Raw genomic sequence first — 24,402 nt, 5'->3', positions numbered from 1 at the left:
GCCTGATCATGTCATTACATACGTAATCGCTCAATGATTCCAGGAATCCGCAGATTGACAGCTCTGGACTACAAATCCCAGCACAACCTGACCAGCCTGGCACGCTGGGACTTGTAGTTCTTTGGCCGCACTCAATGTGGTCACCTGACTCATCCGCTTCATCCTGTCGGATTTTTATCCCTTTTTTAGGCTGAATCCGATCTTCATAATGGATTTAGGATTTTGTAATTGGCTTTAAGGTTAAGCTCTCGGCTCCTGCAGGTGTAGTCACCGAATCCGAGGGGGTTCAGGGGGTGTGTGGGCTGCCTGGGTGAACCCCAAGAAAAACAAATATTGTCCTAATACAATCCCATGCGTATGTCAATTGGAATCTTGGGGGGCTTTTCCTCCAGATCTGTGAAGGGGCTTCCTGTAATACAGACCGGTCACTGCTGCTCTCCCTTCCAGCCAGTAATGGGTGGGGTCTTCCAGGCCCCTCCCACCACTCCTTACTGCACTGTCAGTGCTACTTTTATAAAGTAATATCTGGGTTTAGCAGGAATTTCTTGACCGAAACCTTGATTTCCATCCTTTGCAGATCTTAATGAATACATTTAATTAGCATGTCAAATTATAGGGGAGAATTTGGGGCCCATTTATATATTAGTTGCCATGTTGGACGGTTGTCCCTGGCCATCTTTCCGGGGGGTCCAGCTCTGAATCTCAGGTGAGGAAGAAAGACGATCCGTTGTGGCATCTTACAAAGGTCTGAAAAGCTCATAAATTATTAAGTTTTGTGTGTCATTGTCTTTTCATGGCTGACAACACCGAACACCCTGCCCCAGTCACACCTGCAACCCATCCCAGATACCCCGGGCCCTTTTCACCCCCCGCCATTTTCTGTCTATTACTAATCAGTCATAAGATATAATTCTGCACCCACCATAGGCGAGTGACCCATTATTGGTGTATCTGGGTATGGGTGGGGGTATTAGGGTATCTGGACCCCCCTCCCCGGGGTATCTGGATGTTGGTGTCGGGTTTTCAGCCTTTGTGTCAAGGTGACATGACTCATGGCGGGATGTGAATAATTCAGCAATAATAAACAAGGCCGTACATTCACACCACAGAGGGGAGGGTGAATATTTATTTTAAAGGGGACTTTGCCCCGGGGGCATCAGAAGAAAGAGAAATAATCCTCCGTTTTTATTTTTCTCCCTTTTTCATTATTAATAATTTGTTTCCTTACAAAAAGATCTTTATGAATAATGAAAGCGGTGAGTATAATCCCCGGCCAATCGCTAGGTGAATCTTTTCACTGAGAATGGTGGGGAAATCTTCTCCTTCTGAAGACAATGCTGAGTGTTAAAAGGAAAATAATTTTGGTGAGATGGGCTATGGACATCATCACAGCCGTAGGCATGAAGAGAGGCAGCGCAGCTTGCACAGGGGATGAACGGATTTGGCTGTCATTGTATCATGGAAGCAGACTGATAGGCACCCAGCATGACAGGTCCTCTTTGGTGCTGCTGCTCAGGCTGCTATTGGTCTCCTTGTAAATTCATAGGATGAACATGACAGCCAAGCCGGGGTATTTCCAGCCTCCGTATTCCTCTTGGTGATCAGGGCCAGGATAAAAGGAGAGGTAAGTTGTCATAGGGCGGTGCTGTAGGTGATCACTAGAAAGATGAAACAAATCAATGTCAGCCTCTTATAATAAAAGTCTCCTGTGATTGGCTGGCTGAATCTCCTGTGTGAACACGTCAGTGTAATTCTACAATACGCAATTGTCACATGTGTTCAATGGCAAGCCTAAAGTGGACCTGTCAGTTATCAGAAAAGGGAAAGAGATGGAGTGATCACCTGACCCAATATCACAACTTTTATCAGGTGTGAGTATTATGAGCGATCCCTACTGCACAGTACTACTTCCCTTGTCCTGTACCCCGGGTGTAATTCTCAGTATCTGTTCTTATTCTGTATGTATGGTTTCTGCACAGTACCACTTCTCTTGTCCTGTACCCCGGGTGTAATTCTCAGTATCTGTTCTTATTCTGTATGTATGGGCCCTGCACAGTACCACTTCTCTTGTCCTGTACCCCAGGGGTAAATCTCGGTATCTGTTCTTATTCTGTATGTATGGCCTCTCCACAGTACCACTTCCCTTGTCCTGTACCCCGGGTGTATTTCTCGGTATCTGTTCTTATTCTGTATGTATGGTCTCTGCACAGTACCACTTCTCTTGTCCTGTACCCCAGGGGTAAATCTCGGTATCTGTTCTTATTCTGTGTGTATGGGCCCTGCACAGTACTACTTCTCTTGTCCTGTATTCCGGGTGTAATTCTCAGTATCTGTTCTTATTCTGTTTGTATGGGCTCTGCACAGTACCACTTCTCTTGTCCCGTACCCGGGTGTACTTCTCAGTATCTGTTCTCATTCTGTTTGTATGGGCTCGTATCTGTTCTCATTCTGTATGTAGGGACTCTGCACAGTATAACTTCTCTGTTTCTGTAACCTCCCGGTAATTCTCGGTATCTGTTCTCTCTTGCAGGATGCGCCTTCTTGACGTACTGTGCCCGGGAGTCGGCGCTGAAAGCTCAGAGTGCTCTCCATGAACAGAAGACGTTGCCGGGGGTAAGTGCCTGTGGCAGGTTGATCATGTGACTCCCAGGCTTTATTAATAGCCAGTTATAATTATCGCTCGTCCTGTGGAAGTGTCGGCGCGGTGGGAGGGGGTGAGGCTCCTGTGACTCCGTGCCACAGATGTGTGAAGTTTATAACTAATACCCCTCTCCAGAGAGGTTCCTAGATACCCCGCCCTTTTCCCAGCTGTATTCTTAGTGCGTAGGGAGTTCAGGATGAGCCACCCTGCTGGGGGGTAAATGTGATCCCTGCTGCCCTGTACGGGATGTTTATTTGCCACCTTCACTATATATAGCGCAATGCTCTGCAGGATTCTGGAAAGAAGAAATCTGGGATCTGTAAAGTGGTGACAGGATCCTGCTTTATATTTCATAATGGCTTTTATATAGAGTGCTCTGCTCAGGACAGGTACTCTTTAGTGGGGGTGCAGGGGACAGCTGTCTACAAGTAAAAGGGCCCCATGTAACCTTCTCCCCATCCAATGATTTCCAGCTGTATGGGCCCCCATGCCTTCTAAAGAGGGCACAGGACAGGTCAATGGGTAGACAGGGAGGGCAAAGTAACTGAGGGGCCAACAAGTGCAGAGTTAGGGTGGTCATGTAATAGTCAGGGAAGGGCAAAACAATGGCATGGGTAAAAGGGGCAGAGCAGACACTAGGGAGAGGAGATTGGCATCATGATGGGTAGGATAGGTCAACAGTAGGGTAATAGGACCTGGAGGATGATGAATGGACTAATGGGCAGAGGGGGCAGGAGGAGAATGATAGGGGTATGAGATGGGATGAGAGTATAGAATTCAGATACCTGGGGGAGGAGTTGGCATAGGTAGACAGGAAGTGGGGGGTACAGAGTTGGGTGAAGATGGCAGGAAGGGGATCTTATAGACACGAGCCAGGCAGAGACACCAGGAGGAAGAGGTAAGAAATGGAGTTGGTGTGAGATGCCAGTAGGTGGATGGCAGGGACAGGGCAGAGGATGGTGAGGACAGGATACGGCCAGAGAAGGTTGGAGGAGGATGGAAGGGGATAGGTGTTGGGTACAGAGAACATGAGGAGGGGGTGGGCATTGAAGTCGGGTCAAGAAGGCAGGAAGATGGTAGGGAAAGAATTTGTGCAGAGAGGACAGAAGGAGGGTGGTAAGGGCAGCAGCTGGTTGGAGAGGGCAAGAGGAGGGTGGTGGGAAATAAAGTTGGGTTGAGAAGCCAAAAGGTGGGTGATAGAAAAATGAGTTTGGCAGGAAGGACAACAGGAGTTGGTTGGAGAGGGACAAGAGGTGAGGATGGGGATTGGTAGAGAGGAAGTATGGCGAGGACAGGGATTGGTGGAGAGGAAGTATGGCGAGGACAGGGATTGGTAGAGAGGAAGTATGGTGAGGACAGGGATTGGTGAGGATAGGGATTGGTAGAGAGGAAGTATGGTGAGGACGGGGATTGGTAGAGAGGAAGTATGGTGAGGACGGGGATTGGTAGAGAGGAAGTATGGTGAGGACGGGGATTGGTAGAGAGGAAGTATAGCGAGGACAGGGGTTGGGTCTGGTAGAAAGGATGGTGGGAGCCGGAATTGGGTAAACCGGGCAGGAGTAGTGGGGTACAGACAGGGTTTGGTTGGGTGAGGGGATTAGTAATTACCAGAGGTGGTAAGGAGGACAGAACAATGGTGGTGGGACAAGAGTTTATAGAGAGGGTAGTTGTTGGGTGGAGGAAGAGGATGGTGGGGACAGTAGTTGGGTGGAGGAGGTGGAACGGGGGGGACAGTAGTTGGGTGGAGGAAGAGGATGGTGGGGACAGTAGTTGGGAGGAGGAAGAGGATGATGGGGACAGTAGTTGGGTGGGGGAAGACGATGGTGGGGACAGTATTTGGGAGGAGGAGTTGGAAGGTGGGGAAAGTAGTTGGGTACTGATGAAGGAAGGTGGAGACAGTAGTTGGGTGGGGGGGTAGTTTGGTGGGGACAGTTTTTGGGTGAAGGAAGAGGATGGTGGGGATAGTTGTTGGGTGGAGGACGAGAATGATGGGGAGAGTTGTTGGTTGGTGGAAGAGGAAGGTGGGGACATTGGTAGTGTAGAGAGGGGGTGATGGTGAAGAGAGGAAAGAAGGCGAGGACAGGAGTAGGGTTTTGGCTGGAAATGATAGTGGGAGCAGAAATTGGGTAGACCGGGCAGAAGAAGTGGGATACACACAGGAGTTTGGTTGGGTGAGGGGATTACCACCAGAGGTGGTAAGGAGGACAGAAGAATAGTGGTGGGGACAAGAGTTCATAGAAAGGGGGGATGGTAGAGACAGGCATTGGGTAATTAGGAGAGAAGGAGTTGGGTAGAAAGTGAAGGATGGTAGAAATCGGAGTTGTAATGGAGGAATGCTGGGCATGGTAGGGACAGGAGGTGAGAAAGAGGAGAAAAGTGGGGACAAGGGTCGGGTAGAGAGGGGGAGATGGTAGGGATAGGGGGTTGGGCAGGAAGGGGTTGGTGGGGTCAGGAGTTGAGTACAGAGAGGAGGATGGTGGGGATAATAGCTGGGAGAGATGACAAGAGGAGGGTGGTTGGGAAAGCCATTGGATAGGATGATGAGGTAAAGAGTTTGGTAGCGGGCGAAGGATGGTGGGCACGGGCGGTTTGGTAGGGGGGTGTTTGGGAAAGCCATTGGGTAGAAGGTGGGTGGTGGGGTGAGGAGTTGGTGGAATGAACCAGAATGGGTTGACATTGTTGGGTCGAGTTTGGCACCACGGACTACAGGTTAGAGATGGGTGGTGCCCCCCCCCCCGTGGTGCCCCCTCCCCCCATCTCTCTCTTCCTCCCTGCAGCTTTTCTCTGCTAATTGATATAAAAAGCTTATCTTTCCGCCATCCTATAATCCTCTCAGAATCTGAAGCCGCCCCACGCCTGCTCTTTTCCCAGCAGAGGGATGTGTGTGCCCATGTGTGTGTGTGCCCATGTGTGTGTGCGTGTTTTGTGATGCGTTGTCCGTGCACCGATCAGTGTGACAACAATGACACCGGTGGTGACGCTGTCTAACCCTCACCCCCGTCTTTCTGATCCTCTCACACTCAGGCCTCCTGCGCGTGGCGTCCACGCTCCCGTTTGTGAGTTGTGTCTTTTTTTGGGTTTTTTCTTCTATTTGTAACTTTTTTTTGGTGTGCGCGTTGTGTACTGTGGTGCCTAGAGCTCTCTGTGACGTCTTGCCGTACATGTGTGTAGTGGTGTAGTGCTGCCTTTGTGGACTGGAATTTGATGCACAGCAATGGGTAGAAAGGTGGAAATCACCTGACATGGGGCGGAGCTTGATGGCACCTGACATGGGGCGGAGCTTGACGTCACCTGACATGGAGCAGAGTTTGACATCACATGACATAGAGCAGAGCTTGACATCACCTGACATGGAGCGGCACTTGACATCACCTGACATGGGGCAGAGCTTGGAATCACATGACATGGGGTGGAGTTTGACATCACCTGACATGGGGCAGAGCTCCTTAGAGCCCTCTTGTCTCGGCCAACATGAAATGTTTTTAATTTTTTGCCGGCGTGAGATTAAACAGAAAAAGTGCAGATTTACTTTGAACCTGAAAATCAGGGGTCACCTGGAGTCCAACACTTGTGGCCCCATCCATTGCCCTGCCTGCTGCCTTCTAGCACCTGACTGCACATGACACCATCAAACATGAAGTAAATATAGATTTACGTCAGTAATTTGCCATTGTTATGCACACTCAGCAGCTGGGAGACAACCATGTGAGGTCAGGCAGGGGATAAAATGTCTGCTCTCTGCTGCCCCCCTGACCACCCAGGGTCAGTAAAGGTACTGCGGGGTCAGATGGATTGATATTGGGGGATGTGACCTGACTAATTATTACTCCGAAAGGGTCTGAATTACATTGTAGATTTATATAAGGTAACAGATTCATTTTTGGTTTCACCCAATCCTTTTGTTGAGCCTCCTGCTGAAAAATGACTCTGCCCCCCATACTCCATGGCCCCAAAGCAATACCCCTCCCCCTCCCATACCAGGAAACCCCCATACATTTCCTTCCTGTGGTAAATAAAAACAAAAATGTTACAAAGTTACAGATTGAAATACATTGTATAAAAAATGAGGAAGTGAGGAGTGTGCAGGGAAAAGTCCCCTCCCCCCCGGGAACACATTACACATCATTAAATAATTATATCCTAGGAATATATTTGTGTTTTATGAAATATTGCTCAGTATACAGAGATCAAACCTTTCCTCACTTTAATCTTCGTTCCCAGGCAGTCATGTGACCCGCGGAGCGGAATGATGGGTTGCTAAGCAACCAGCCGCTTGGATGGACCAGAAAATCTCATGGGGCAAAAAATGATTCCCTTATTAGTAGATATAAATGGGTGGAGCTTGGAGAGAATGGGAGTGGCCTTTCCCTTATATGGGAAAACATCGCTGACTGGGTCACATGATCGATAGACCGAAACCTCGCAGTGTGGAAAAGAATAATTCAGCTGCCATATTTCTGTGTAATGTGTAATAGTGCTTCTCAGTCAGGGTTCCTCCAGGGGTTGCTGGGGGTTCCTTAAGCAATTTAGACCTTTCAGGTCAGTATAAGTGACCCCAATGATCTTTTTGGCTATCTGTAAGGGAGACATTCTTCCCACTGACCACCACACTAATATCCTGTGAGCTGTGGATATAGGAATTATATCCGGGGTTCCCCTATGTTATAAAGGTCGAGAAACCCGGATTGCCTTTTTGCAGGGCTGGGAACATTCATGATGGTTGAACCTTTCCTAATATAGTTCACTCTGAGGCCTGAATGTAATCTGTGGGAGCGCGGCATGCTGGGACGCACAGAGATTACGACGTGATTGGATAATCCTGGGATTAGCGATGGCTCTTGGGATTTTTGTGCAGACGATTATACGAAGAGATCAGTACACAGGTGGCTTCTGATCTGCAGAGCGCGCCATCTTATCTGACAACCCCCCAACCCCACAATACCCCCCAATTCTTCTACATTGTACTGGATATAGAGGGGTCGGGGGGGATGGGAGGGTGCAATGTTCTGCAGAGGGGTCAGTGGTGGAATAATCTGCAGAATATACAATATTTATCTGCCGGGGGGGATGGGAGGGTGCAATGTTCTGCAGATCTCTAGAGGGGTCAGTGGTGGAATAATCTGCAGAATATACAATATGTATCTGTCAGGGGGGATGGGAGGGTGCGATGCTTTGCAGATCTCTGGGATCCATGGATTTCTGGTTGATTGATCGGTAATGGATCTGGTTGGTCGGTAATGAATCAGTAACGAATCCAGTTTGTCAGGAATGGATCGGTAACGGATCCGGTTGGTCGGTAATGGATCGGTAATGAATCCAGTTTGTCGGAAATGGATCGGTAACGGATCCGGTTGGTTGGTAATGGATCGGTAACGGATCCGGTTGGTCGGTAATGGATCGATAACAGATCTGGTTGGTTGGTAATGGATCGGTAACGAATCCACTTGGTCGGTAATAGATCGGTAACAGATCCGGTTGGTCGGTAATGGATCAGTAATAGATCTGGTTGGTCTGTAATGGATCGGTAAAAGATCCGGTTGGTCGGTAATGGATCGGTAACAGATCCAGTTGGTCGGTAATGGACCGATAACGGATCCGGCTGGTCGGTAATGGATCGGTAACGAATCCAGTTGGTCGGTAATAGATCAGTAACAGATCCGGTTGGTCGGTAATGGATCGGTAATAGATCCGGTTGGTCGGTAATGGATCGGTAACAGATCCGGTTGCTTGGTATTAGCGGTGATGATTTCCTGCCATGTAATATTTGTAGAATGATTTTTGTGGCTCCTCCAGGGATTCTTCATATTACCCCCCCCCTCATCTTTCCCCCCTCCCCCTCCTCCTATTGTTTACATGGAGAAGTGATGATGTCACTGTGGTTACCCGGCAACCTTATAGATAGATCTGGGCGAGTGGGTGGTTGCCAGGGAACGTGTTCTGGGGTTTCCATGGTAACTGAGCATCTGGCTCTGTGTGAATGATCCGCTGGAATCATCTCTGTGGAAAAAGGGAGGGAACGGGCAGACTATGGGGCACAAAAAAGAATAGGGAGGGGGGAAATCAAACATTCGTACCATCCCAAATTATACCCCCCAAACCATCCCTGCCCCCATCTCTGCCAGCCTCTGATCCCTAGCTTGGCATGCCTTACTGGGGATATCACCCGTCTCCTAGCAACTGCAGGGACTGGATGTAGAGCCGGTTGCTATGGCAACTTTCCATCCTCCAGCCTCAGGACCACAGTGTAACCCTGCAAGTGCCAGAAAATGTTAATTTTAACCCCCCCCCCCGACACCATTTATTGCCCCCCTTGGTCCCCGGTGCCCCCTGATGATGGGGGTCAGTGTATAATTCCAGGTGTAGGGGGTACAATGCTGGGTGTGTGGGGGTAAATACTTCTGTGACACCTCCCTGATAATTCCAGGCTGGCACAGAAATAGGACAACCATGCGAGGTGACACCACTTCCACATGCAAAGCCTCATCCCCCTGACCCACTGACCCCGGGGCAACAGGGGGATCTAAAGACCCATACACAGCCCCTGCGTATTCTGATCCCCAGTGTGGGGCTAATACTGGGATGTGACACCCCTGTACACCGGAAATACCAGCTACTGATAACGGGGTCTACAGAGCCTAATAATGGGGGCTGGGGTCACAGCAGAGGTCATGGTGGGGTCACCAGGTTAGAAAAATTTGGGGGAAATGTGAGAACCCCAAAATAACCTCCACTCATCGCTCACCTTCCAGGGATTCTGGTGTATTGCCATGTCGCCCCATCACCAGCCTGAGCTCACAAATAACAAATATTGGGGACCCACAGCCACCCCAAATCCATAACTCTAAACCCCATGCTGAACCCCATTGCACCATGACAACAGGCAGCTCCCACTTTACAGGAGATTGCAGCAAAGTACAAGAGACTGCTGTGCTATAGAAGCATCCAGAGTGCTGCAAAATTGTGATACAGACCATTGAGGAGACTGCTAGAGGTGGTCACTGTGTTACAAGAGAGTGCAATTTCTGTATTACAAGAGACTGCTAGTGATGGATATTGTGTTCTATCTATTGTATCACAAGGGACTGTTGGAGACTGCTGTAGTGTTATATGAAACTGTTAGAGACTGCTAGTGGTGGTTTTTGTATTACAAGAGACTTCTGTAGTGTTACAAGAGACAGCTAGTAATGCATATTGTATTTATTGTATCACAAGAGACTGTTAGAGACTGCTGCCCTGTCACAGGAGACTGCTATAGACCGTGGGTGAATTGTGGAGATGGGTATTATGCAATGTTCACTGTGCGCTCCCAGGGCCCAATCCCAGACACCGAGTGAGCCCACCTCATCCATGGCACCCTTCACCTGTCTTCCTCACCTGATACCCCTCATTGGTAACCCAGCAATGCCAATGTTAGGGGGCAGCCACCCCACATGGCAGATACTCCCCCCTCCACATGTATTTAGTTTCATCTACAATCCCTGGCAGATGTTTCCATGATTGACCAACCAACAACCAATCAGCTGCATCCGATGGTCGCCCCCCACAGTCCACATGGCGTGCAGATCTTCAGATCCCGTACAGATCGTGTGATTAGCCAGCATTGTGAGGATATGGAGGCCCAGAAATTATATCCCCGCTCACCAGATTTTCTGTTTCCTTTCTTTCCAGATGAATCGACCAATCCAAGTGAAACCGGCAGACAGCGAGAGCCGAGGAGGTAGATTACCCCCAAATCTCCCAAAATGCCCCCTTTCCCTGCCACACATCCAACCAACACATCTCCTTCCACCATTTGACATGGGGCACCCCTGTGATTGGACAATCCCAATGAAGGCGGGGTGGGGGTCATATGACTCATGTTCCTTCATACATTATACAATCATTTCCCTCCCTTATCGTCTTCCTATTCTTTTCTCTCCATACCCTAGAGGATCGCAAGCTCTTTGTGGGAATGCTGGGGAAGCAGCAAACAGATGAGGATGTCCGCAGGATGTTTGAGCCCTTCGGGAATATAGATGAGTGTACGGTTCTTCGGGGGCCGGACGGGACCAGCAAAGGTATAATAAACCTTACGATTGGCCTTCCAATGTACAGGGAATCTCCAGACAAATCCTTAAACCGCCCCCTAAGGGCAGCCACTGTCATAGCAAGCCTGATTTCAGTGTTAGCTTGCCTGGAATTCCACCCTTAAAGTGTACCGGTCCTTTAAAGTGGAGCAGCCAGGCAGAGGGCCCCCCCATAGGAGGTCGCCCATTCTGTGACCGTTGTGTGAATATTGTGTTGCGATGCTGCCCTGTGTGTTGTGTAGTAACGTGGTATCTTCCGCGCTTAGGTTGTGCATTTGTGAAGTTTCAGACGCATTCAGAGGCGCAGGCGGCAATCAACGCGCTGCACGGGAGTCGGACACTGCCGGTAAGGCTCTGCTGCTGTGTAGACGTGTGCTTACATCGTGGAGGTTGGGTGTTGTGTGTGGTGGCAGCCATGACGGCTCAGCCAATTTATTCCCCAGTCATGTGACCTATTTCTAGAAGAAGGGGATTATGGTAAATGATGATAAACCATTGCCGCCATGATGGCGATTGTAGCAGACACGGTGCAGAATGTCTTTCTGCCCTAACACCAATCTGCTCTCTCTTTTCCAGGGAGCCTCCTCCAGCCTGGTGGTGAAATTTGCCGACACAGAGAAGGAACGAGGGCTTCGCCGGATGCAGCAAGTAGCCAATCAGCTTGGCATGTTCAGCCCAATTGCCCTCCAGTTTGGCGCGTACAGTGCGTACACACAGGCAGTAAGTGACCAGGTGAATTCAGTGCCCTCTTCCTTACCAGAAATTTATCTATGTTGGTGCTTGTGATGCATGACGTCATTGTAACATCACTGCCACTATGTGACCTGCATGCTCCATCGTATAGAACGTCAAAATTTGTCCCCACAAGTTTGAACCATATGTAGATTGGAAGAAGTTATGGCTTCCAATGTCAGCTGACCCAAAGAGCATTGTGACATCTCTGCCGTTGGCATTATCAATGAAAACGTCCTTATGACATCATTCTCATCAATCTTCATCATTTCCTGTTACCACCCCAGTGACATCACCTCCAGCTTGTGACATCATCGTCCTTCTCACACCACCATTGGATATCGTTTTCATGACATCAGTATTCTCTGATGGTTTTGTGTTGTGTCTCATATCGGCCATCTTGCTCTTTTCTCACACGGGTTTGTGTTTTTTCATCCCCCCGCAGCTTATGCAGCAGCAGGCCGCCCTGGTGGCCGCGCACAGTGCTTACCTCAACCCCATGGCCACCATGGCCGCCGTCCAGATGCAGCAAATGGCGACAATCAACCCCAATGGGATCATAGCCACTCCCATCACCCCAATTACCCCCATCACATCCTCTTCAGGTAAGGCCAAGGATCCTAAAGGACAACGGGATTCTTAGAGTGCAGATGGCGGAAAAGCAGACGTTTTCAGGGGCTCAGATAGACCATTGACAAGGTTGGGAATTACAGGGCTACTAATAATAAAACATTCTTGTAGAATGTGGAGACATTTAGAAGTACAGAGAGGGCAACCTCCAAAATATGAAGCCCCTACTCCAAATAATAGGGTTCAGGGGTCTCCAGTGATGTGGAGACCCCTTATAAAGACAAAGATATGTAGACAATGGGGGTCTTCCAGTCTTGTGGTCACAGCTTGCTAAAGATCCCCTCATGTACTCCCGTGACTGTGCCCCAGGGTTTAAAGCCAGCTCCATACAGACATGAGGCAACCAATATGGAGGAACTCGAGTGTCTTGCACAGAGCTTTGACCTCAACCCTACTGAACAACCTTGGGATGAATTGGAATGGTGAGCCAGATCTTCCCATCCAACATCAGTACCTGACCCCACCAATAGGGGGCAAATCCCCATCATCAGTACTTGACCTCACCAATAGGGGGCAAATCCTCCCCATGAGTACCTAACTTCACTAATGGGGGCAAATCCCCACTACTAGTACCTGATCTCACCGGTAGTACTTGACCTCAACAATTCCCACAAGAATGGAGGATGTTTTAGAGGGCAACTCCATATTAGGGGTCATGGGGATTCCATATCATTGGCCATGACGAGAGAGGCCAACTCTACATTAATGACCATAGTGTTGGATTGGGATTGGAAGCCCTGACCTCAACCCTATTGGAATTGGATTGGTGAGCCAGGTCTTCTCATCCATTATCAGAACCCGACCTCACCAATAGTCCACACACCATCGTAAATCATCTACAAAGCTGACCTAGAATAGTGATGGTTGTTGTAGCTTCAGTGGGTTCAGGGGGGCAACTCCAAATAATAACCAGGTTTTTTGAAAGAGGGATCACCAACAAGCTCATATAGTTGTGATGGTCCAGTGTCGGACAACTTTTGGCCATATTGGAGAACGTTTCTCTTAGTTCAGTGAAGGATTCTGGGAGTTTGTATCTCATCATAAAGGTTCCTCTTAGTCCAGGTCATGGTGGTTCAATCTACTCAGACTTGTTTCGCCAGACAGGGAAGACATTTCAATAGCCATCCAACCATTTCCCAAAGCTTAGAACTAAAGTTATGTCAACATCCCAGAACAAACTGATTTGGCAACAAATCTGGTATTTAGGGAGTCATAGATAATATCCAGTGGTGTGACCAGGAATATTACCCTACCCCACTACAATATCAGAAATGGGAACCATGTTGGGTAACAGCAGCTCATCGTGTCCTGGTTCTGTCTCCACAGGTACCAGTACACCCCCCACTCTCGCAGCCACACCAGTATCAGCCATCCCTGCCACACTGGGAGTTAATGGTTACAGCGCAGTGCCCACACAGAGTAGTGTCCAGCCCAGCTCGGAGGCCATCTACACCAATGGTCTCCACCCGTATCCAGGTAATACTGGTACGTATGATATTCTCCAACTTCGTAAATCTACCTGCCGCACCTTGGTGGAAACACTTCATCATCTCTCTGTTTCTTTTTCCTTTAGCCCAGAGTCCGGTAACCCAACTGGACCCTCTACAGCAAGCTTATGCAGGCATGCAGCACTACACAGGTAAATAGGGCTACTGCAGGGGTGGGGTCCTATTTTGGAGGGTTGTGGGTACCCATGGAATATTTTTATTCTGCTGGTAAATATCATCGGTAATGCCCATAGCCATATATACCTTGTAACTTAAGCCTAAACAATTGCCCCTGACCTGTCATAGAAATACCCTAGCAGGCAGAAATGTGACCAAAGACCAGAGCAGGGAACTTTCCGTATTGCTCTATATCTCATCCCTGTGTTCCTTTTACAGCTGCCTATCCTGCAGCATACGGCCTGGTGAGCCCAGCATTCACGCAGCCTCCGCCATTATTACCCCAGCAGCCCCCACAGCAGCAGCAACAAAGAGAGGGTGAGTATCCCATCCTCTTTCTGCCAAATGGCCCAATTACTGATAAAAGAACCAAACTTTTTGATTCCTGGTTGTCTTTCCCTATTTCAGGTCCAGAAGGCTGCAATATCTTTATCTACCACCTGCCCCAAGAGTTCACGGATTCGGAGATCCTCCAGATGTTCCTCCCATTCGGTAACGTCATCTCCGCCAAAGTGTTTGTAGACAGAGCCACAAATCAGAGCAAATGCTTCGGTGAGTGATCCTTCCACCCTTTATGGTGAATACCAAAACCTTGCTGCCATTGACTTGGAAAACCCACTTTGATGTTATTCTCTTGTCCCCACAGGCTTTGTAAGTTTTGACAATCCCGGCAGTGCCCAAGCTGCCATTCAGGCCATGAACGGTTTCCAGATTGGCATGAAGAGACTCAAAGTACAACTAAAGAGACCAAAAGATGCCAACCGGCCATATTAAGGAGTTCAGGTGGGTACCAGAGGGAGAAAGCCAACGACCCTCCCCAATATCTGTAGGTCAAACCCAGAAGGGGCTGTAGATTAATTGTAACTTTATGAAGCCAGTTTTTGTGGGTGCACATGACCCCGTTCAGGAGAAAACTGGGGGCCGTGTACATAGCGCCACCATATGGCAGCTGGTCGTTAGCTCGTGGTAAGGGCCTGTTGAGTGTTATCCGGTACCGTATTGTGAGTCTGGTCCTCTGTCACCTTTCCTGTTTGGAATAATTTGTCTTTCCATGGTTTATTTTCCGCTCATTATCGTTTTTTTAATTGCTGTTTTTAGTTGTACACAAGCACAGCCTAGAGAGAGAAAGTGGAAGATCTGATCCCTGTGGGCCCTTCACATGGTGATAAAATGAGGTCATCAATGGGCGAAGACTTCCTAAAGCTCAGGAAACTGGGAGGTCTCAGGGGAACCTAGAATCTCAGCGTGATCCAATGATCTCCTAATGATCAACTGGAAGATATAATTTGGGATTCTAAAACATGAGATCTAGCTAAGTCAATGACCTAAAAAAAAAAAAGCCCCCCAAAACACCCACCTGGGGTGCTGCAGCCATTTCCATCTTCCTATTCCTCTTCCCAACAAAATGTTTAGATTTATTACCATACAGATCCCTATATTACCAAAACAATGGAATATAACAAACTTTTCATTTTAAACTTTTGGCCCCCCTTAGAATTTTTTTGCTGCAGCATTTTTTTTGCTAGTGGTTAGTCGAGTCAATTGATGTGTTTCCAGATAAGATGGAAATAAAAAAATATTATTTCTATTAACCACATGACCAAAACAAAACAGCTTCTCTTTTTCTGCCGCTTGAAACCCGCCCACCTTGTGCCAGGGTCCAATCAAATCATGAGATGACTCTGTCGCTCTGACGTATACCTAGCGTCCATTGGCTGCCCTGGGACTCGTAGCACCACCCCTTGTAAGTTGCATCCACTGGAATGACCGTGTTGTATTTAAGACCCTAACTACCTCACCCTCCTCCCTACTCTTCCTCCTCCAAGCCCCGCCCCTGAGGAGTGGCTCCAAGGGAGGTCTCGGTGGTGTTTAGGATGCATGGAGTGCTGTGAAGTTTTGGAGTTTATGTGCCGTGCAATACTGACTGTTTAACTAGGCTGTACAGGGCAACATGAAAGCAGGGGGTGACTTCTTTTTAAAAAATGCATCCTCAGTATGTTTCCAAGCCGTTAAAAGATTAAAAAAAAAAAACAAATATGGACTCTGTTGCTTCAGGGGAGATTTTTTTTTTAAATTGTAAAATTATAATGGAACAAATGTTTAAATCATTTCCATTAGTTTTGTATTTTGAGAGATCTTGGTCCCTCCCTAAACCATGAGATGCCATTGATGGCCCTTCGGCCACCTACAATGGTCAAAGCACCCAAACATTTTGGTTAAATAGAACAATTTAGTTCTGTCGAAACAAACTTTGGGCTACGGCTTTATTTTCGAGGGTAATCTACCCATCACCCTATGTATCCTGGAGAATATCAATGAGTTTCTAAAGACAAAAAAAATTACATTAGCCCAAATCTTTTTCTGTTGATGCATTTGCTAAAAAAGAGGCGCCTTACTATTGACATTAAAAAAAAATTGTTAAAACTTGTCTCATATTAATCAGCCTACTGACCCCCCCTTCCCCGTCCTTCTGATCTGTAATTGTATGTGGCGCCCCCTTTTGGACCCTTGCTGTGCTGATGCAACTGCCAATGCTAGCTGTGGTCTGTGCTTTTTGCTGTTTCCCAAAAATGTTCTCTGCCCTTTCCTCACCTGCACAGTAGGGGGTGGAATTCTTGTAGAGGGCTACACTCTTCTGCATGTGCCTTTATGTCTCGTCCTGGTCTATTATGTAACCCTTAGGGGCCTGGATTTTTTTATTATTGGTTCAGTTTTGGGTTAGTAGTTTAGAATGATATGATTATGGTGAAGTTTTTGGGTAATGCCCACTGGGGTGAATACTGGGGTACATTATGTAAAAGGAAAAAATAAAACTGACGTTAGCCAGTGATGAATCCTTGCAGTGTGGGGCTATATTATACATAAAATATAATTGAATTGAGAAATTTGCATTCTTGGTGTGGACCCATCGCTACCTCCTGTCCTTGTCTAGTCTCCATTTTTGTGTCTCCTTCGCCCTTTCCATTCCTTTGCATGTACCATTGAGAAGTCTATTTATGTTGTTGTTTTGCCCCCGTTTGAGTCGCTATTGCCCCTTGTGCTCCCCCTGGGCTTTCTGCTCCTCTATTAGAGCGCCTGAACTCCTGGCTGTGGTCTGGGATTTGGATGCAACTAAAAAAGTCTGTCTTGGGATTGGCTTGGCCCGTTGTGGGCCCCGTTTGTACATTTGCTGCTCTGTGTCTTTTACTGGGGGAGGGGGTTGATTTGGGAATTTTGTGCCGGTCTGTAAGTTGAAGCAATTTTGTAAAACCCTTGGATTCAATAAAAGGAATCTCACAGAACATTCCGGAGTCTTAACTTGCCAGGACACCTTGTGAATGATGGTTTGGAAAATTGGCTGATACCAAATTTTCGTAAGTCTGAAACTTACAAAATTGAAGTGTCAGACCAACAAATGTTGTCAGGTGTGTTGGCATCCAAGATTCTGGCTTACTGTCAGTGCAATTATTTTCTACATTGTTTCCAAATTCAGCATTTAGAGACCGAGGGGCAAATTTCTCAAATTTTATTGAATCCCAGGATTAGGTTTGGGGGCTGAAGGTCAATGAGAAGTTATTTCTTGGATGGAGGTTCTTGGTTATTACAGGAAATGTTCAGCCCATTTGGACCACCGGGATGCCACTTCTAGACATGAGGATGGCAGTCAAACCCTTCCGTCCAGTGTGGCCCCTCCAGGAGGATCTCCGGTGAATGATTGTGTGTCTGTTCTGTGATGTTATCTCCTCATCCATCTGGTATTTTTTGAATCCTGGGTGAGATGACCATGATCCGTGTTAGTGCTTGAGTTCCATCTCTTACACAATTTGGTTTCTCTTACCAAAATTTGCTCAACCGAAGATCTGAGACACGGCTGACTGAAACATTGCTTGGGCAATAGCGCCATCCATGGTGATGGTACAGAGTAACAATTCACTGCACCCATCACTCATTTTTTGGTTTGATTTGGGGCCAATTTTTGTCATCTGTCACCCCCCCACCCCTACTCCGCTAAGGAGTTCCACCCACCACCACTGGAATAATTCTCTTCCAATCTCTATTACCAAGGCACCAAAAAAGTTTTTGCAAATTAAAATTTTTGGTTAATGCAACTTTTTGCATTGCTTTTTTGAAAACAAAATTCACAAATTCTCAGCTTCCTTTATAGCATGGAAGAGGTACACCAACACCAACAGTGGTGCCTAAAATATTACATTTAACAATTGGCTACATTTTTAGGTGGAGGTGATAAATCCGGTCTCTCCACAGGATTCAAACCCAGACAGAGATGGTAGAAGGCATGTCCAGGGCGTGCGTATGCTGTGGAGCTCTACGTATGTGTTATTTCCCCTTTAATAATTCTGTTTTTCCCCTTTTTCCCAGCAGGTGTACCTGATCTGGGGGTCCTGAGGGGATATCGGGGTCCAGCCTCTCCCCGTTTTTTTCTTTCCACACCTCGCAATGGACTTCGGAAAAATTCCTTTTACTGCTGCTGGACCAAGACGAACATTTTTCAGGGGAAAATGAAAAATTCTAAAAAACTGTTAAATCCAGTCAGATCGCCCGAGCTTTAACCAGCAAGGACCTCTGAACTCGAAGCCGCAGCTCTCCTCCCCGCAGAGAGGTGGCGACACAGAACATTCCTGGATCTGCACACACATGCGCGCTTTACCGAAGCGGGCAGGGTACATTTCCGCTTCCAAGCTCCGCAGCTGGGCGCTGGATTTATTTTTTAAATGTTAAAAAAAAATTGGAAAAAGAAAAAAAAACTGAGAAAAACAACCCAGCAGTGGGGAATCTGCTGCGGACTGAGAATATGAGTAGTTGAACGGCACAGGATCCATTTTTAGGAATAAGGTTCCTTTTTGTTTTCTTTATTTCTTTTCCTCAGAGATTCTTGTAAAAAAAAAAATAGAAAAAAAAAATTGCAACTCCCAACTTTACGGAGCCCCCGCAGATTTCAAAGAACGCCTTCATGCAGGTAGAGCAAAACCGGCTCTGATATCTGGCGGTGGGGGAGAGGAGGTCGTTCCCCCTCTTTGCCCATCTCGTATGTCAGGGCTGCTGTGTATATAGTGATTGGACGGAGGTTGCGGGATTCAGTGCAATATCTCCTTATTGTTCACATGTTCTGGCTGATGTCGGGTCTATTGTGCCCCCCCCCCCCCAATCCTTAGATTACCCTCCCCCCTCGTATGAAGAACATCAACAGCAACAAATCAAAATTTGGCCTGGAGGGGTCGAGTATGACCCCACCTTTGTTTTAAAGTCTTTTAAGCCAATTTTAGTTTAGTTTTAAATGACCAACTACTGGTTTCTTTTATCACTTGGAGGCCCCAGTGGGGAAATTTCCCCCAGTAGTTTGGTAGTTTGTGCTTCTGCCCCTTCCACAATGGTGAAATTCCCCCCACAGTAAGGGGTCTTTGCCCCTCTCACAATTCTGAGATTCCCTTGCAGCGGGGTGTCTTTGCCCCTCCCACAATAGTGGGATTCCCCCAACAATGAGGTGTCTCTGCCCCTCCAACAATGGTGGGATTCCCCCCACAGTAAGGAGCCTCTGCCCCTCTCTTAATGGTGGGATTCCCCCGTAGTGGGGTGTCTCTGCCCCTCCCACAATGGTGGGATTCTCCCCACAATGAGGTGTCTGCCCCTCCCACAATAGTGGGATTCCCCTGCAGCGGGGTGTCTCTGCCCCTCCCACAATGGTGGGATTCCCCCCACAGTAAGGGGCCTCTGCCCCTCTCTTAATGGTGGGATTCCCCCGCAGTGGGGTGTCTCTGCCCCTCGCACAGTGGTGGGATTCCCCCCGCAATGAGGTGTCTGCCCCTCCCACAATAGTGGGATTCCCCTGCAGCGGGGTGTCTTTGCCCCTCCCACAATGGTGAGATTCCCCTACAGTGGTGTGTTTTTGCCCCTTCCCCACAGCTGTAAGGGAGGAGTCTCTAACTGTACAGTTATTATACCAATCTGCTTCTTCGGTCCATTAAGGGAAGTGACATCATCATTGTTTAGGGGGAAACCACCTGGACTTCTTGGGGGGATGGGGCCAGATTTCCTACCTATTGTGTTTCCTGATGTCTTTACCTGCTTGTTGCTGTTGTATGTAGGCCAGGGGGTAGGTAGCAGCACATATTTATTTTTTATTGGGTGGGTGGGGGGGTTGGGTTGGAAGAAAAATTGCCAGTGCAATGTTGGAACGAATTTAACTCGAAATATGGAACGACAGGTGACCTTGGAGAAGGAGAAAAGGCCCCTAAGGTGTGTAGTTGGCACCACCTATTGGCCAGAAGAGGGAGATACCCCTAACATGTGTACTTGGTGTAGCTTGCTGCGAGCCCTCCAGGGGTCTCCTTTAACCTTTACCTGCGAGCCAAATCCACGACTGTATTCTGCTTTAACCCTTTCAAAGCCCCCGTCCCTCTTTTATATTTATTTTTCCCGAAACGCCATGGGACCGCACTCCTCTCGTGTAACCGTAGACATAGGAACGATTTTTGGTTTTTAGCAAGGAGAGTTAAAAACAAAAAAATGAAAATATATAAATATATATTTATGTCTTGAAATAATTTTGTTGCAATGGATGGTGGGACGTGGCTGGGGTGAGCCCAAACCACACTGCATATCAGAGGTCAGAGGTCGCCGCTGGCCAATCAATGGCTCACATTTTTTTGCTCAGAAATATGGAATATGTTTACAGTATCTATAAAAAAAAAAAAAAACTCCCCGGAACTGTACAGAACTTTGTGCATTTTATCGTCAGACTCTAGGAAATTTTTTTTTTCTGCGGGAGTGGGGTAAAGGGGTATTTTAATATAAATGGGGTGGGAGGAGGAAAGCGGGGTATAAACAGACTTAATTCCTGGTGATTATATAAGGCATAACTTATTTCTTATTTATTCATGTTTATTTTCAATTATTTAATTTTTTTCTGTTTAAATGAAATAAATTTGATGAATAGTGAGTGTCTCTTGTGTCTGCTGCACCCATCATGGGGGGAGGGGTACACGTACCCATTGTGATGTCACTGCTTCCCCCATTGCACTTTTTGGGATTTTACTTTTAAAATATATTAACCAATTTTTTAGAAAAAAATTGAATTAAATTGATATCCCAATGGTTGCCCCATAGAGGAGAGGTTGGACGGGTCTACATACCTGGGGGTACTTGTACCCATACCCATAGTGATGTCACTGCTTCCACCATGGCACTTGATTTTATTTTTTTTAACATATTCTCCAACTTTTAGAAGATTTTTGAATTTATCCCAGTGGTTGCCCCATTGAGGTTGGATGGGCCTAGTTACCTGAATACCATGGGTGAGAGGTTAGCACTCCAGCCTGGTTCTCCAAGCTTCTCACCAAACTCGGGAAGCTCTAAGGCGTCTCAGAAGACCTGGTATAGATCCCAGATGCGCATTGGTTTTACCTGGCAAGGGAATTCTTCCAGGTCTCCAAGTCGTCCATATACCATCCCACATATGTGGTGCACCACAAAGCAAAGATGTCGCCCCTTTTATGGTGGTTTTATACCAACCAAGTTGAAGTAATCATTTAGGATAGAAATCCCGTTCTATAGATTTGTCACTCGTACCAGCCCAGTAGCCGGGGTGGGGGTTAACCATCATCTTGCTTGATGGCAACCCCAAGTACGGGCACCAGAGATGAAGGAACCTCTGAAACCAACAGGAGAGACCTCATGGAGTCAAAACCTCAGCTCCATCACACCGGCATCCTATCCCAGGTCTATGCATCTTCCAAGCCATCTCCTCTCATAGACCAAGGTGCTCATCCACCATGGGCAACCTGCTGATTAATGGGAAAACCACCAGGAGGCTTCAACCCTACAGCTCCATGATTTGCAGGGGAACCATTGGGGCATTTAGACTGCCATATTCATGAAAAAAGGGAAAACATGAGTGAGATATAGATATGAGGATTATATAAATTAGATAGATTAACCATTTGTACATCTGAATCATCCAAACTCTTAGAGACGGCTGGATAGTTTCCTCCATGTGACCAGAAGAAATGGGCTCCTGGTTCTGGTGAACTATTTTACATTTTTTTGTTTTGGAGTATTTGGTGGACTAAGCACTCAATGGTATTAGGGAAGATGGCTTGGAGGACCTAAAATTTTGTAAGCCCTAATTTGCAGAAATATTTAGATGCAGCGCAAGAGGGTAATGGACCTTCTTTTTTACCTGTATTGTCCAGGAAAAGCCTTGTGTGCTCCAATGGGAAGCTCCACGGTTGGCTCCACGGCCAAGCTCCGCCAACTTTCCAGTAAGATAGTTCAATAGTCAGTAAATGGCCCTTTACCAAATCATCACCTTCCGAGAACTGGATAGACCTCCCTGCCCATCAGTGAAGTCAACCAACCACAAAGTCTTCTCAGGAGACCAACATAAGAGCTGCTCTCGATGACTTGTTTTTGAAGGTGTAAGTGGCACAGATGTCATACCCACCGTTACAACTTACCACTGGGGTTACCTACCCGTAATGGCTACATCTTTAGCCTATAAGTGACACTTATTCTACATCCCAGACCACAACCAATATTGGTGGCTTGTAAGATTTCATTTTAGACCTCAGGTCAGAGGACATTCTCGAGATTGCCACCAAGTACATTTGAGTTTTCTGTTCCCACTGGTGTGTGTGATCAGGTGACCATAGGCCGCATTGGTGACCACAATCTATTCAATATAACAGGACAGGTTCAGAGGCCCAGAGTTAGTAGGAACTGAACTGCAGCCAGTACATAGCAGATGCCCCAGAACTTCACTAGATCCATGCTCATCATATGAAGAATTAAGGTGGTCAGGGATATTGATGGGTATAGAAGGGTTACAAGCATAATTCTGTCCTGATTGGTTTCCTTCATCGACATGTTTCATTCTACGAAAGAACCTTGGGGGCGGGCTCTAGAGACCTTCTAACACCCCATTGCTCATTATGCGGCACTCACATATTGGATGTTGTCAGTCACATGGCCTACATATAGTCCAACCAGGCCAGACAAGATGCTGTAGCAGTGTTTGTGAGGAAGTACGGCCTCACTCGGATAGAGGAGGATACAGCTAGAGGTGGATATAGAGGCCTAAAGCCTGGGGTTCTTCTAGGGAGTGGCCATTTAGACTGCTCACGTGAGCTCTAGGGGCAGTTAGATGGCAATACCCCTACCTCAAAAGGAATCTCAAACTAGGGATCCCCAGCCAAGATTTCAATATTTGCGAAAATCAGGGTTGCTCTTTTATTGAAGATGGGACACAATTACAGGATATTTTTCATTAAACAGACGGAGGTCGGTCAGTGATATTTTGGGGCGTGACACAGGTGAATCACACGTACATCGGACCGGTTGATCTGGTTTCACTTGCTGATGGAATCACAAAAAGAACATTTCCAAATATAGGCAGTGCAGACCAAGACAGCCCCTGGAGGAAGCCACTGATGACGGACCAGGCTGGAATTGGAGGCAATCGGTGAAAAGAGGACCTGTCATGGGAATGTCTTTACTACCAGCATCCTAGTTTAGAAGAGATCACGGACCAGGCCATTGTACTGCCCTCAACTGAGGGCAAATGAGCAATGCAGCCAGTGAAAGAACAGCTTCTAAAGAAAGTCATGGTGCTAGTGGAGCAGATAGATACATGACAGGTACCCTTGTCAAGTGATTGCAAGAAGCCGGTAATGGAAGCACTCAAACCTGAATCTATCATACAAATTTCAGGGCACTGACACTGGCACTGACACTGACTGACATTCCTAAGTTTAGCATTGCCACCTTTGTGCCAGTATGGCGCCTCATTGCTCACTTCTGCCACAGGTGATTCCTGAGGGCCCCATACCTCGGAGGAACCTGTCAGGACAGGTAAAGCTTCCACCATGGAAGTTGGCGAGCTATGGGGTACAAAACACCTTAGGAAGGTGCTGGATTCTGGGAGTCAGCCAATGAGGAGCCTCAGATCTGGACGTATACTAACTGGTAACCACACAAATGCTGCCAAGGTTCAGCTTATTGATGTTGTCCAAACTCCGACATTGCAGTAACCCATAGCAACTGAACCAAAAAACTTGCTGCTGGTTGCAGACATGGAAACAACCTCAGCGTCCCCCCCTGAAAATGCTGGCAGGACAGACACCCGGTACACCCCACTACCACCATAAAACCCAAAGACAAATCGCCGCCAGACAATGAAGGGCTTAAGACGGCCATCGTCTGGTCAATAAATTGATTTATTTAAAAGAATATGTTACAATTAATTACACTAAAAGGTGACTTTTACTGAACAATATTAGAGTGGTTAGCTCTGGAAGATGACGGTAAAACACTGGTGAGCGGAGAGCCCCCTCTATCCAAACTTCTTCACTTCCATGAAATCACAAAAATAAAACATAAAATATACTGCCAGTCATGGTTAGATCTCTCCAAAAAAATAAATTAAAAAGAAAAAAAATTCACGCACACACGGTGGGGGAGGTGATGATGTGAGGGGTGAAATGTAAAAGAGGGAGAGTGCATGGAGTTAATAATGGTGTCGTTCTGCCAGGTTCCAGAGTTCTGTCCGATAAGAGTCCCCCGGCCTGTTATTGCTGTAGTGTCTGCGGAGGTCACCGAATGAAGATTTGACAATTGTTTTGGCCTACAGGAGGCAGGGAGGGGGCTGAAGTAAAATCACAATTGGTTATCTGAA

At 47.3% G+C, this 24,402-nt stretch overlaps 1 protein-coding gene across 5 annotated transcripts in view; it reads left to right on the top strand.

The window, feature by feature from the left end:
• The window catches only part of CELF3 (CUGBP Elav-like family member 3), a 29,574-nt gene extending 8,977 nt beyond the window's left edge, over window positions 1–20,597 (top strand). The window contains exons 2-14 of one of the 5 annotated variants that reach the window (XM_072428798.1): window positions 2,531–2,613; window positions 5,666–5,697; window positions 10,310–10,358; window positions 10,570–10,698; window positions 10,974–11,053; window positions 11,284–11,439; window positions 11,885–12,044; window positions 13,396–13,554; window positions 13,643–13,708; window positions 13,953–14,051; window positions 14,142–14,285; window positions 14,380–14,516; window positions 18,093–20,595. In XM_072428798.1, the coding sequence (XP_072284899.1) occupies window positions 10,310–10,358; window positions 10,570–10,698; window positions 10,974–11,053; window positions 11,284–11,439; window positions 11,885–12,044; window positions 13,396–13,554; window positions 13,643–13,708; window positions 13,953–14,051; window positions 14,142–14,285; window positions 14,380–14,507 (1,170 nt within the window). In that variant the 5' untranslated portion in view covers window positions 2,531–2,613; window positions 5,666–5,697 and the 3' untranslated portion in view covers window positions 14,508–14,516; window positions 18,093–20,595. Of the gene's footprint in view, window positions 1–2,530; window positions 2,614–5,665; window positions 5,698–10,309; window positions 10,359–10,569; window positions 10,699–10,973; window positions 11,054–11,283; window positions 11,440–11,884; window positions 12,045–13,395; window positions 13,555–13,642; window positions 13,709–13,952; window positions 14,052–14,141; window positions 14,286–14,379; window positions 14,517–18,092 lie in introns of all 5 variants that reach the window. The other 4 variants (XM_072428796.1, XM_072428795.1, XM_072428794.1 and 1 more) reach the window with 4 other exon arrangements.
• The last annotated feature ends 3,805 nt before the right edge of the window (window positions 20,598–24,402 follow it).

The sequence above is a fragment of the Pyxicephalus adspersus genome, chromosome 12 (assembly GCF_032062135.1).
Source record: "Pyxicephalus adspersus chromosome 12, UCB_Pads_2.0, whole genome shotgun sequence".
Taxonomy (NCBI): domain Eukaryota; kingdom Metazoa; phylum Chordata; class Amphibia; order Anura; family Pyxicephalidae; genus Pyxicephalus; species Pyxicephalus adspersus.
Note: the sequence above shows the minus strand (reverse complement) of the source record. Positions and strands in the feature narration are given on the sequence as shown.